The sequence below is a fragment of the Monodon monoceros genome, unplaced genomic scaffold (assembly GCF_005190385.1).
Source record: "Monodon monoceros isolate NGI ecotype Baffin Bay Population unplaced genomic scaffold, NGI_Narwhal_1 Super_Scaffold_22, whole genome shotgun sequence".
In the NCBI taxonomy this organism is placed as follows: domain Eukaryota; kingdom Metazoa; phylum Chordata; class Mammalia; order Artiodactyla; family Monodontidae; genus Monodon; species Monodon monoceros.
Window position 1 is genome coordinate 15,672,163 of NW_021703779.1, and position 13,482 is coordinate 15,685,644.

At 35.9% G+C, this 13,482-nt stretch overlaps 1 protein-coding gene across 4 annotated transcripts in view; it reads right to left on the minus strand.

The window, feature by feature from the left end:
* Positions 1-13,482, minus strand: part of SCML2 (Scm polycomb group protein like 2) — an 85,437-nt gene that overhangs the window by 15,199 nt on the left and 56,756 nt on the right. For all 4 annotated transcript variants that reach the window (XM_029241424.1, XM_029241422.1, XM_029241423.1 and 1 more), the window contains exons 8-9: positions 4,420-4,637; positions 578-704 (exon numbers count right to left, since the gene is read on the minus strand). In XM_029241424.1, coding sequence (XP_029097257.1) covers positions 578-704; positions 4,420-4,637 — 345 coding nt within the window. The remainder of the gene's footprint in view (positions 1-577; positions 705-4,419; positions 4,638-13,482) is intronic.

Genomic DNA, 13,482 nt, shown 5'->3' on the forward strand with positions numbered 1-13,482 from the left:
CAGAAGAATGTAAGAGAGATAATTAAGGATCTAGGAGAGGGAGCAAAAAAACTTGCTTTAAGAAACAGGAAAGGAATAAGGAAATTTGCAGGAAATGACAAATAAAAGGGACTGATTAGTTTGGGTGTCTGTCATTTCACACTCTTCACATAGCAAAAAACAATTTAAAGTCATCATGCCCCCTGACAGGCAAAGATCTGTGAAAATTTTATAAGGCATTAAAATAAGGTTTGAGGTACCTTAAAAATACATACAAGACAAAAAAGACAAATTGTGAAATGAGATAATGGGAAAACAAGAATAGATTTGACAATAATGTAAATTTTATAAATCTTACCAAGAGGGATATCTTAAGGGTGTTGAATTTTCAAGTGACTTATGTATTTAAACAGACTGTTTTTCCTTGACATCAAAATGAACAATCAGAATTTCAAAATATTTTAATATGAAAAATGCTAAAAGAAATGTTTACTATCATCTTTTTTCCCTCTTATTTTATTTCCAGGACTTCGAAGACACTGAAAATAATACAACAAAAGATAACTAATTTTACACTCTTTTAAAAATATTAATTTACCTGTAGACATCACTATTTTAGATGACCCAGGAACAGCATCCTTATCATATAAAACACCACCACGTCCTCTGGCCAGCATACTGACAGAAGCTGAAGATGTGGAACATACAACAGGAATACGTTTTTCCTATTAAAAAAAAAATATTCCTAGATAAGGAGGTCATAAAATTATTGGCATCACTGGTTCACAAATGATCAGTTGTCTGAAGTCCTCTGGGTTGGAAATCCCTGTGTCACAAACTGCAGTACTTTTCAAACTGTGCTCCTAAGAGGGGCCCATAAGCTGGTCAGGTAGGAGAGGAAGAGACCAAGAGGCTGGGATTCCCAATGCTACCCCCTGTTCCAACTAGTCACACTTTAGCCAAAATAATTCACTCTGTAAAACTTGTTTTATTTTTGAGGTTCCCAGTAAGTTTTTTACACTGCTGAAGTAGTTTGGAAATCTAATCCAGCAATTCATCAGATGAGGGTGGGGGACCTCAACAAGGCAGAGGACAAAGTTTGTCTTCAGAAAGCAGTCACTCATCTAGGTTTTTACCATATCTAGCCTGCAATTCTCCATATTACATACAATAATTATGACAAAATTGTCAGTGGCTTGCTAAAGTCCATACAAAATTATGCCTATTGTATGTAAGTCCATACAAAATTATGCCTATTGTATGGGTATTATTAACATCACTAGCGTTTTGTTTATTTTATATCAACTCTTGGGGTTTTCTAGGAGCTATCTTCTAACACAACTCTTCAGTATCAGAGAAGGGGATCTTGTGCCTAGAAAAGGTAATAATAGAAGATATTTAAAAGGCAGGGAAAAAGGAGAAAAACACAAACAGTGTTGTTGGATTTTTCTTTATTTGTTTAAATTAGTGACTGTCATTTGGGTTCACAGTATCTTAGTAAGTTATTTTGAAAACACTAAATTACAATTATTGTGTCAATATATTCTCGTTCTTTCAGTATTTTAAAAATCTAAAATCTAAATCCTTTGACTTAAGACATACCAAAATAGTGTGTTTGCACTAACAATGTAAATTGAATACATGTATTTGGAAAATGTGCTTCCACACTTCCATACTTCTAGAATGCTTAAGGAAGGGAAGAAAATAATTGACAAAGGAGAGTACAGCAAGAACAATTCTTACTCTAGTTCAAAGAGTTGAATCTTCATCTTTTTATGATGAAATAATGAAGCTAAAAAAGATGAAGGTGGATTGAAATGCTTCCTTTGCAACAAAAAAGTTTATTATCAAAAAAATTACATTATCTTTCCCTTGCCCCTCCTCACCGCCATACAACAATATTTTCAAAAAGATCTCTTCAAAATTGTCAAACCAGCACTGGAATTATTTGAAAGTGAAAGAATGAAGAGAAACTTTTGGGAGTTATATCTTGACCATATACCAGCTAATCACAAAGACTTTTTTCAGCAACTGGAAAATATGTACTAAATATATGCATCAATGACACCCTTGATACATTTTAATTTTTAAAATGCATTTAAAATAAATGATTTGCCTTTAAATTTCATTAACTTTCCTTAAGTTTATACAATTTATTTTTTTTAAATATTTATTTATTTATTTGGTTGCACTGGGTCTTAGTTGTGGCAGGAGGGCTCCTTAGTTGTGGCTTTCCAGCTCCTTAGTTGCAGCAGGTGGACTCCTTTAGTTGCGGCTCGAGGGCTCCTTAGTTGTGGCATGCGAACTCTTAGTTGCGGCATGCGTGTGGGATCTAGTTCCCTGACCAGGGATTGAACCCAGGCCCCCTGCACTGGGAGTGTGGAGACTTAACCACTGTGCCACCAGGGAAGTCCTCTTATAATTTATTTTTAATTTAAAAAATTTCATCTGCTAAGAATTTACATTAGAATAATCTGCTTATTTGATTTTTTCAATATTTATGATTTTATATTTGAAAAATATTCAGTTTTATTGACTTTTGATTTCTTTTTTTTCTTTTCTGCAGTACGCGGGCCTCTCACTGTTGTGGCCTCTCCCGTCGCGGAGCACAGGCTCCAGACCCACAGGCTCAGTGGCCATGGCTCACGGGCCCAGCCGCTCCGCAGCATGTGGGATCTTCCCGGACCGGGGCATGAACCCGTGTCCCCTGCATCGGCAGGCCACCACTGCGCCACCAAGGAAGCCCTGACTTTTGATTTTTATTTTATAAATTTTGAATGCCTTTTAAAATAAAATACCAATGTAAGTTTTTAAAATCAAAATGGTATTGTCATTTTGCTCCATACTGCAAACATTAGTTGTAACAAAATAGAAACGTTATATATATTGATATCAGGTGGCTGAACTCAGAAATGTTTAAGGTAATACTGCTGAAATTTAACTCAGTTCTAACAGATCTAGAGAGATTCTATGTCTTTATATTTAGAGTGTATTTCTTGTAGACAGGATGTATTTGGATCTTTTTAAAAATCCATTTTGATAATCTCTGTCTTCTAATTGAAAAGTTTAGTTTACTAATTTTTAAAGTAATTATTAATAAGTTTGGGTCTGGGTCTACCGTTTATTATTTGTTTTCTGTTTGTTTCCTCTGTGTTTTGTTCCTCTGTCTTACTTTCCTCTTTTTTGTTGTTGTTGATTACCTGAATAGTCCTTAGAATTCTATTTTAATTTTCCTATTGGCTTTTTAGCTATATTTCTTTGCATTTGTATTTTTAAAATATGCTCTGGGAGTTTCAATGTACAATCCACACAAAGTTAATATTGTACTACTTAACAGAAAATGTTGAAACCTTGCAATGCTACAAATCCATATCCCCAACCCCTAAGCCTTTATACTATAATTTTTTATGTATTATATCTATGTATGTTATAAACCCCACAAGACTGTATTATAATTATTGCTTTAAATAGTCCTATTTTTATAAGGAAATTAAGAGGAAAAAAGAAAGTCATTAGTATTTTTACCTAGAGATAACTTCCTTCAGCATTTCTTATAGTGTTTGTCTGCCAGTGATGAATTTTTTGTATGCTTTTACCTGAAAATGTCCTTAGTTCTTCATTCTTGAAGAGTATGTTTGCTGAATATAGCATTTCGTATAACACCCCTCCTCCTATGTGTATTCCCCCCAACCACAGTCTGTCTGCTTCCATTCATTCTCCAGTGTCTTCAGGTAGCTGCTTTTTCTATTACTTCCAGGTTTTAGAGTTGTTTTCTTTGGGGGAGAGTCAGTTAGGTAGGATGTGACTTTAGCATCACTGAATTTATCACACTGATTTCTCCCTCACCCCCATTTTACTGAGGTATAATCTATGTACAGTAAAATTCACTTCACATTGATTTTTAAAGTATACTGAGTTTTAAATAAACTGGCTCGAACATAAATACACCCATGCAGTATTTTCAATGTGGTTTTGAAGAGGTCGAACACTATTCAGTTTTAAATTTATCCAAGAAAAGAAATAACAATCTTGATTGTTACACAGGCCTTAAAAAGCCTTACATACTTATTTTTTAATTTTAATTAGGTATAGTTGATTGACAATGTTGTGTTTAATTTCTGCTGTATAGCAAAGTGACTCAGCTATATATCCTTTTTCATATTTCTTTCCATTATGGTTTATCACAGGATATTAAATATAGCTCCCTGTGCTATATAGTAGGTCCTTGTTGTTTATCCATCCTATATATAGTTTACATCTGCTAGTCCCAAACTCCCAATCCTTCCGTTCCCCTCCCCGCTCCACCTTGTAAAAAGCCTTATATACTCTTGGTACATTCCTAAAAGGAATCATAACACTCTTAGTAAGTCCTAAACTGTGTGTTTAATAATAAGGCACTACAGAGACCTGTAATGCAAATTAGTAGGAGATACAACTAACCTTTCTTCCTGAGTTTGGGCCTTTTTTCCTTGGTGTGATATTTTTAACAGAACTCCCCTTCTTGGGGACTGAAGTATGTGCAGGTGGTTTAGTCCGACCTGATTTCCTGATCTGCTGTGTTGGCAATATTACAGCAGTTTTCTGTAGAGACTGCATTGAACGCTGGGTTGCTTTGGAAGGAGAAGGCTGTGTTTTTGCTATATTCTTTGTAACAGGAACTGACGGAAAAAACACACAACACAAAAATACAATTAAAATAAATGACATAATTAAGGTATTTTCTTCTTATGATTCAAAAGAAATTTAACTCAATCTTTAAAAATATTCCAAAGGTCATTCATTGAAAACCACTTAAAATAAAGGTACCATTTAAAATGACGTTTTTGGTATTTAAGATTTCAGATTATCAGGAAATAGTCTGATTCTCCAGAAAAAATAAAGAGGCTTTTATAATAAGAACCAGTAACTTCCCACTTAATTAGCACAGTGAAAATTTCTGTCAATTTACCTTTTGTCTGCTTCTCATATTTTTAGTCCTTGGCACAGAAAAGAGTTTTTCCTTCAGAAAATTATGCCATAAATACAGGAATCATTTTGCCCACCAATATAGAAAAACATAACAAAGCAGCTACCAACGGCTCCTGCTTCATCTTTTAAACGCCAGGGGAATCCCCCTAACTAGATTTTTAGTGGCTAAAATACATTATGTTCCTATATGTATGTTTAATAGTAAAGCTTCATAAGCTATAATATAGACTCTACATTAACATTGTCATGGAAGGACCACTATCATGCCCAAGTGATTTGTATCTATTAGTTATTTGTAGCCCAATCAAGACAGTTTTAATATTCCAAATGAAGATTACCTGCCAGGTTACTCTTGTATATATTCATAGTTAAGAGAGATATTTTTAGTATTAATCCCTTAATAATTTCATTAGTACAAAAAAATGAACTTTACATAGTAAATAGTACTAACGTCAAAAAGTCTTTACAGGAAGAGCTGTATAAGTAACACATTTATACATCTGTGCAAAAAAAAAATCAACTACTTTTATTTTGAGGGCTTCATTTTACAACTTGAAATGAATCTACCACCTTGCTTCTCCCATCCTCAAAGACTATGTGTAAATGTGACCTCCTATGACCTCCCACATCTTCCCTGCAGCCTTTTTATCTACCTCTATCAATTACCTAGTCAAGAGAATGGAACAGCTGCCAGGGCAAATGGAAGACCACTTAACTGCCACCATCACTTTCCCCCTCCCCTTATTTATAGTAATTTACCTACTTACACCAGCCTTTGTTTAACTCTTTACCATCATCTACCTCATACTCCATACCCACTTCCACTTTCTTCAAATAACTCTAGTAACCTAATTCACATTATTTCTTCTTACAGAGTCTCCCTGTTATCATCTTCAGGAATTTAAATATCATACTTCTGATGCTCCATCATCCCGATCTCATCAATAGACAATTTGTGAAGCTCTTCTACCTCCAAGATAACCAACTGTGCTTCCCTTCTCCACCTCCAACTTCCTTACCTGTCATCTTTGCTTTATACCAACTGATCATGCTTTTCATTCTCATTGTGAGATCTAGCCACAAGCCCTCTCCATTTTCATCCAATCTGTTAGCTTTCTTCTGGCTTTACTTTACCCCCTTATCAACCTGCACCCAACTGTCCACCTCCACCAAAACCCTCATAACTAGTATCCCTTACGTTATCACCCCCTGATCTTCGATCATGTCCAACATGTCAGCTCCAACCACTGAGTCACACTATCATTTGCTCTCTCTGGTCCTGAGCAAGGGTCAGTTCTCTCCTTAAGGGACCAGAGAGTAAATATTTTAGGCTTTGAAGGTCACATATGCTCTCTGTCATACAATCTTCGTCTTTCTTTTTTAAACCCTTTATGAATATAAAAACTATTCCTAGCTCACAGGCTACAAGGGCTAAATGTGGCCCTCAGGTTGTAGTTTGCCAACTCCTGCTACAGAACATTGGGATACTGTAGATCACTGTAACATTCATGCTAACCTCAACTGGGGTGTCACTGCTTCAACTCACTGATTTCCAAGTATGTTTCAATGGCAGAACATTTTCCCCTTTTTAAGCTCCCCTCTCCCTCTCACCCTATTCCATTCAGCAAATGACCCTACCGTACTTTATGAGAAGATTAAAGGCTATCTTTTGGGAGTGATCATAACCATCCCATTCCTCCATCTTAAAATACTTTTATTTTCATTCATTCTCATCTCTTCCTGTTATATCAAATGAAGTTTTCTCCCTACTCTTCTAAGCCAAATCCCCTTTCACTTTTGTCCTAATAACTATCTTCTCTGGTTCCTCTGGAACATTACAGTTTCAATTATCTCCTCGCTTCATGGTATTTAATCACTTGATCCCCAACTCCTTGCTCTCTCTTACAACCCTCATATATCCCTTATTTTGAAGTCACCTTCCCCAGTTTTTGGTACTTTCAAGCCCTTGCATGAATCTTCCTTCTACTCACTACCAAGATACAAAGAAGAATCGCCTATACTTCATACTTCAGTTTCCTTATTATTCTGGGCTTCCTTAGTCTCCTATAATAAGCTTTTCTTCCCCCAACCATTTAAAAAGAATTCTTTCCAAGGTAATGACCCCTTCCCAGTAACTAAATCCAAATAAATCCTCATTCTCTTGTCCCCACCTTTTAATATATGGCATGAAGAAAAGGAAATAGATTGCGCTCTGGACCTGAGTTTAAATTCCTGTACTAGGTTAGTTTAAGACAGAACCTAGGCGTATAGGAGGTCCTCAAAAAATATTTACTAAATGAATGAAAAATATTTTCAACCTGCAAGCCAATGTTAGACCTCCAAAACAAGTATATTTTATATAAAGAATTGTAATAAAATATTACTTTGTGGAACATGGCAAATGTAATGAAATCACTATTTGATCTAAAAAATTTGACATTTGATATTAATAAATCTTGGGACACAAAATATTTGAGCCATAGCTTCAAATATTCCCCCCAAATATAATATTCTATTACAATAAAACTCCTTGATGCATGGTATATATATATGTATGACCAAAGTAAGAAAAATGCATTATAAAAAATTAAAAATTTTTCACTTTAGAAAGCAAGCTTTTCAACGGCAAAGACTCAATTTGATCCACTGCCATATCCCCAGCACCTAGAACAAAATACTTTTTAAACTACTTTAAAGAAGAATGAGTAAACATTCAATACACTGAACAGCAAAATTAAACTATATACATTATACATGTATTTTTATCTCTCCTCCAAAGAGCAATCATATAACATATACACACCATGCTAAAACTCTATTCAGTATTAATTAAACTACTGAAAAAGAAAATAGATTTGTTTAAAAGATAAGGTGAAAATTATATATAGCACTACAACCATGTGTTCATAGTGGTAACAAAGTGAGTAAAAACCTCTTTGAAAAAAGTATGTAAAATATACAGAAGGATGTGCTAATCATCTTTAATAAAAGTTTTATGTGAATACCTAACACAAAAGATAACCTGGTTCCTCAGTTTATCTTCAGGTAGAACAGACAATGTTTGGGTAAGAAAAATGTCCAGGGGATATGAAGTTACTCAATTATGAAAACGCAAAAGAAATGAATAAATCTTGGGAAACAATCAGAAGGCAGGAAATAAAGTCAAGAGTAGGCCTAGAAGCCTGGAACAGGGGGAACTGAAGAAAGAAAGGAGGTAGACGCCAACATGTACTGGCTACCCGTTACATGCTAAGTGCTTCAACATCTGTTATTGCATGTAATCCTCCCAAATGTCCTGTGAGGTAGGTATTATTCCCCACTTTATACCTGAGGAAACTTAGGCTCTGTGCGATTAGGTAACTTTGCCAAGATCACCCATTTGGCTAAGAGACTTTTATCTCCTAAGTGCATGCTTTTTCTAATATGCCACCTTGCTTTCTGTCCTCTAACAAAAAAGCCTATTAAATTCACTCCCCTGAGTCAAAGTGCATGTGTTTTAAAAAAAGAAGAAGAAGAAGGCCCAAAAGACAACCCTGTGAACTCCTATGATAATTCACTAGTTGCTATGTGCTCTCTGACAGAGGAAGTCTTGAGTTTTTTTTAAATCAGATGTGGAGGCATACTTATAAGGAGAAAACATTAACAAGTACAGACAAAAACATGCTGGTAAAACTTTTCATGCCTGGAGATTTAACCTTATTTAATATTTATTGCCAAACAGTACTCATTAAATGTATGTTTCTGTTGACACATGAAGATGCTTTATTATTGAAAGATACTGCTTGCATTCTCCTGAGCTATGAAAAGAGAGTAGCACATACAATTACCATAGAAAAGGAAATACACTTAGAAATGAACAGCAACCCCTATTTCCAGTTACTGTTATACATGTGCTGGTTTGGCTTACACATGGCTGACTTGAAGAGGAACTAAAATGGATTAGAGATATAAATTAATATGTATCTTGCTTTTGATCTAAAAAGACATGATAGAGGTATGGCTACTTACTGTTCTCCAGATTTTTCCATCCACCATTTACTTAATACCTAGTGTGTTCTTTTTACCAATCAAGGCAATTTAGGAAATCCAGAAGAAATAAATATGGTCCCAGTCATACAGTTCATATTTTATATGTATATTTGTGTGTGTGTGTGTGTGTGTATATATATATATATATACATATATATATATATATATATAAAAAATTCCTATCTCCTTAAGAAGACAGATTTATGATTTCCTTCTCCTCAAACAGATTGAATGCTATATATATAACCATACGACAACAAGGGCAGAAACTACTGTAAAAACAGATGCCTTGAATCTGAGGCTAGAAATAGACAAAATCAAAATATGATAGCCAAAAATAGAAAAGTAAAATATGGTTTAGAAAAAACAAAATTGAGTAAAAAAATCTGTTACTGTAAACATTTGACTTTGGAAACTTTTTCAGACTGAGGAATTCTTTGCAAGTCATCTTCCTTATTTTAAAAATGCATGTACAATGAAACTGTCATTATTCTAAGGATCTTTCATACTGGTAACTATAAAACCAAAGAAGCAACACAAGCCTCAATTATGAAAAACATGGAGATATCAACAGAGATGGTTACACCTAAACTATCCAACCTGGAGGCCTGGTATTCATAGAAACTCAGTCAAGGTACCCAATGCCCCTACCTGGAACTTTGCTCCCTGTTCCACAGAGCCCATGTTGCCACAAACTGATGGGTCACGGGCAACAATAAAAGCCAAGGGGAGGCAGAATCAAGTGTAAACCCTATGAACTTCATTCCTTCATTCCTGCTGCCATCCCACGCCATAGCACTGGCCTCCTGGACTGGTATCTTCAGACACTACCCTATTTCTTCTCACCTCTCCCCACACCTGTACCAGAGAAGCCACAATCCTATCCCAGAAACCTTGCTTTAGGAATCAAACATTCATAACGGACAGAGTTTGCTTTACCTCGGAAACTAGCTTTTTGAATACTTTTTTTTTGAAGGACTATTATTGTCACATAAGAGTGACTTCACCTTTTCATAAGCATACTGACAGTCTTTTAAATGCACTTATTTCCTTATTTTTTGTAATAAAAAATCCTTTTAGAAAACCTCAAATAAGCTAAGAAAAACTCTTGAAGGAAACCACAAGGGGTAGTTACTAGTGGAAAAGGAAACAAGGAAGCATGTTCCTGACACTTATCACAGCGGGCGTTTTGGAAGGCAGGAACTAGCTGAGGACTATGAATTTTCTCGGAAGAAGCAGGGTAGAGATCAGATGGACATGGAACTCTGGTACGAGCCACTCTTTACACCTATTCTCTCCCCTGCTTCTTACTATCTAGTACAGAGACACTGGCTCCAGATTAATTACATTCAAAGTCCAGTTTTACCACATAATATCTATGAGAAATAATAGCTTGGGCAAATTAACTGAAATCTGTACGTGGCACATGGTATACACTCAATAAATGTTAGCTGTTATTATCAACACCATCACCATCCCTGTCTCTATTCTCACTCTCCCTTCCCAGATTCTAAGGGTGCTCCTTGCCTTCTTCCATCAATGGATTGGGTAATGGGGAAACATTGCTGTCAATGCCTAACAAATGGAAGAAAGAAGTTTCCTCCAAAGAAGGAACTCCTATTTATCTACATTATCTACAGCTAATACCTTCACTTCTTTTATAACCAAACTTCCTGAAAGACTAGCTCATGGTCACTATTATTGTCATTTTCTCATTTTTCAACCCTCCGCAAGCACACTTCAGGCACCTCTTTTTAGGGAATCTGTGTGCTTACATCACCCATAACCTCCTAACAGCCACTGACAATGATGCTTCTTCCTGATCTTATTTGACTTCCAGCAAGCACTAAACACTTCTTTTTAAAATTCTTTCTTGGATTTCACATGGCCACTCCCTCCTTGCTCTCCTTGTACCTCTGTCACTTTTCCTGTGGTGTCCCCCAGGATTAGCTATCTTCTCCCTACCCTCATCTCAGTTTTGAGCACTTTGGTTCACACCCTTGATTTCAGCTACTGCCTACACATAATAATGATTCCCAAATAGTTCTCTTGCTCATTCAAGCATTCACGTGCCTACCTCCCCCCACCACATCCCCAACAGGCCTGTCTCAAGTTCCAGAGCTGTGTTTTCAATAGCTAACAGATAATCTAAATAGGCATCTCAAACTCAACATGTCCAAAAGGAGAATCATCACGCTTATCCTATATGCTCTATCTTGATGAATGCCATTACCTTTTTTTCACCAAATTACCAGAAGTCAGAAATCTTGAAGTCATCTTTGTACTCTTCCTCCCTTCACATGTCTAACCAAGCCTACCTCCTTTAAGTACTTCCTAGTTGTGTTCTTCTTTATGCCTGTCAATGACTTGGTCCAAGACCTCATGACTTCTCACGTAAGCTACAATACTAGCTTCTTAATTGGCACTCCTGGCTGCCCTTTCCAATACACACTCTATAGTACATCAGCATGACCTTTCTAAAATAGAAACTGTATGTCACTTTCCCACTTAAACATCTTCAGTGATGCCACATTACCCATATGCTAAAATCTGAACTCCTTGGCCTGGTATCCAAGGCCCTCCAGATATCTTCACAGCCTCATCTCATCTCTTCCCCATCTATCATTATAGATTCAGCCATAATCATCTGCTTCAGATCCCCAAACATTCTGACCTTTACTGCCTTTGCAGAGGCTGACCCAAGAAAAGTCTTCCCTCCCTTGTCACTAGCTAAACTACCATGCATTATTTGAAATTCTGCTCAATTACCAGCTCTGTAAAACTCTAGCACTAAGCTCCGAGGCAAACTGTAGGATCTTAATGGTCATATACCACACATACGGCATTTATCTCTACTGGCACAGATCTTACAGCATCTTATCTTTACTTACACATCTATCTGTCTAGACACACTGTGAGCTCCTTTAGGGGAAGGAACCATGTAAGTTCCATTGTTATATCTCCAACATCTGGTCTAGGGTTCCACTGTTATATCTCCAACATCTGGTTATATCTCCAACATCTGCCACATAATGGGCATCCAATAAATGCTTGTTAAATGAATAAATGTTTAATATTCAAGTTTTGTCTCTGATCTTATATTATTATAGACAATTCAGGTAGTTTATGCATTAAATAGATGACCACAGCTTGATCACAACATTACAGATTTCTTGGAAAAATACGCTTCAAATACTAATCAACCAACTTAAAAATCAACTTCTAGAATACATTCCATTCAAAAATGAAGGAAGGACTGCAAATCAAAACCACAGTGAGGTACCACTTCACACCCACTAAGATGGCTATAATTTTAAAAAAAGGAAAATAACAAGTGTTGGCAAGGATATGGAGAAATTGAAACCCTCATACACTGCTGGTGGGAATGTGAAGTTGTGCAGCTCTGTGGAAAACAGTCTGGTGGTCCAAGAAAAAGTTAAACAAGGACTCAAACAAGTACATGTATGGGCATGTTCATAGCAGCACTATTAAAAGTAGCCAAAAGGCGGAAACAGCCCAAATGTCCATCAATAGATAAATGGGTAAACAAATGTGTGGTATATACATACAATGGAATACTATTCAGCCATGAAAAGGAATAACCGATACATGCTATGACATGGATGAACTTTGAAGACATTATGCTAAATGAAAGAAGCCAGACACAAAATCACATACTATATGATCCTATTTACATGAAATATCTGGAACAGGTAAATCTATAGGAACAGAATAGAGATTGGCGATAACCAGGGGCAAGGGGGAAGAGGGAGTGGGGAGCAACTGCTTGATAGGTACGGGGTTTCCTTCTAGGGTGATGAAAATGTTCTGGAACTAGACAAAGGTGGTAGTTGCACAACATTGTGAATGTACTAATAAGTGTTTCTGAATTTGTGCATTTTTAAATGGTTAATTTTATATTATGTGAATTTCACTTCATTTAAAAAAACACACTGGGGGAGAAAAGGGAAGAGAAATTTGTATACTTCAAATGAGCCAGAGACTTCACATATATTATTAAAATTTGTGTTTACAACTTTGTAAAGCAAGTATTATTCTCTCGATTTTACATATAAAGAAATAGAGGCTCAGCGAGGTAAGTAACATCCAATCCAGTATCACACATCTAGTCTAGAAGTGGTAGAAATGGGATTCAAATTCAGGTCTATCTCACCCCAAAGCCCGCGCTCTCTCCTTAAACCGGGTACTATTTTTAATTAGTGAGGGAAAAAATGAAAAGACACGGTCTTTTAATTAAAATATTTTCTATAAACTTAATGAACAAAATGCAGAATTAAGTGGTTGGCTTAAACATTTTTTCAGGTTCAAATCTGAGGAAGCTTACATGTAAACAACAAAGAAAAATATTTAAAGTAATACTGAAAACGAACTATCAACATGCCCTTAATAATCCAGTGTTTTAGGTGCTTCAGTTTTTTCAATTCTCTTGGCTGAATATAAACCCTTAAGGAAAAAAACTGCATCAAATATTGGAGCATCTTCTGA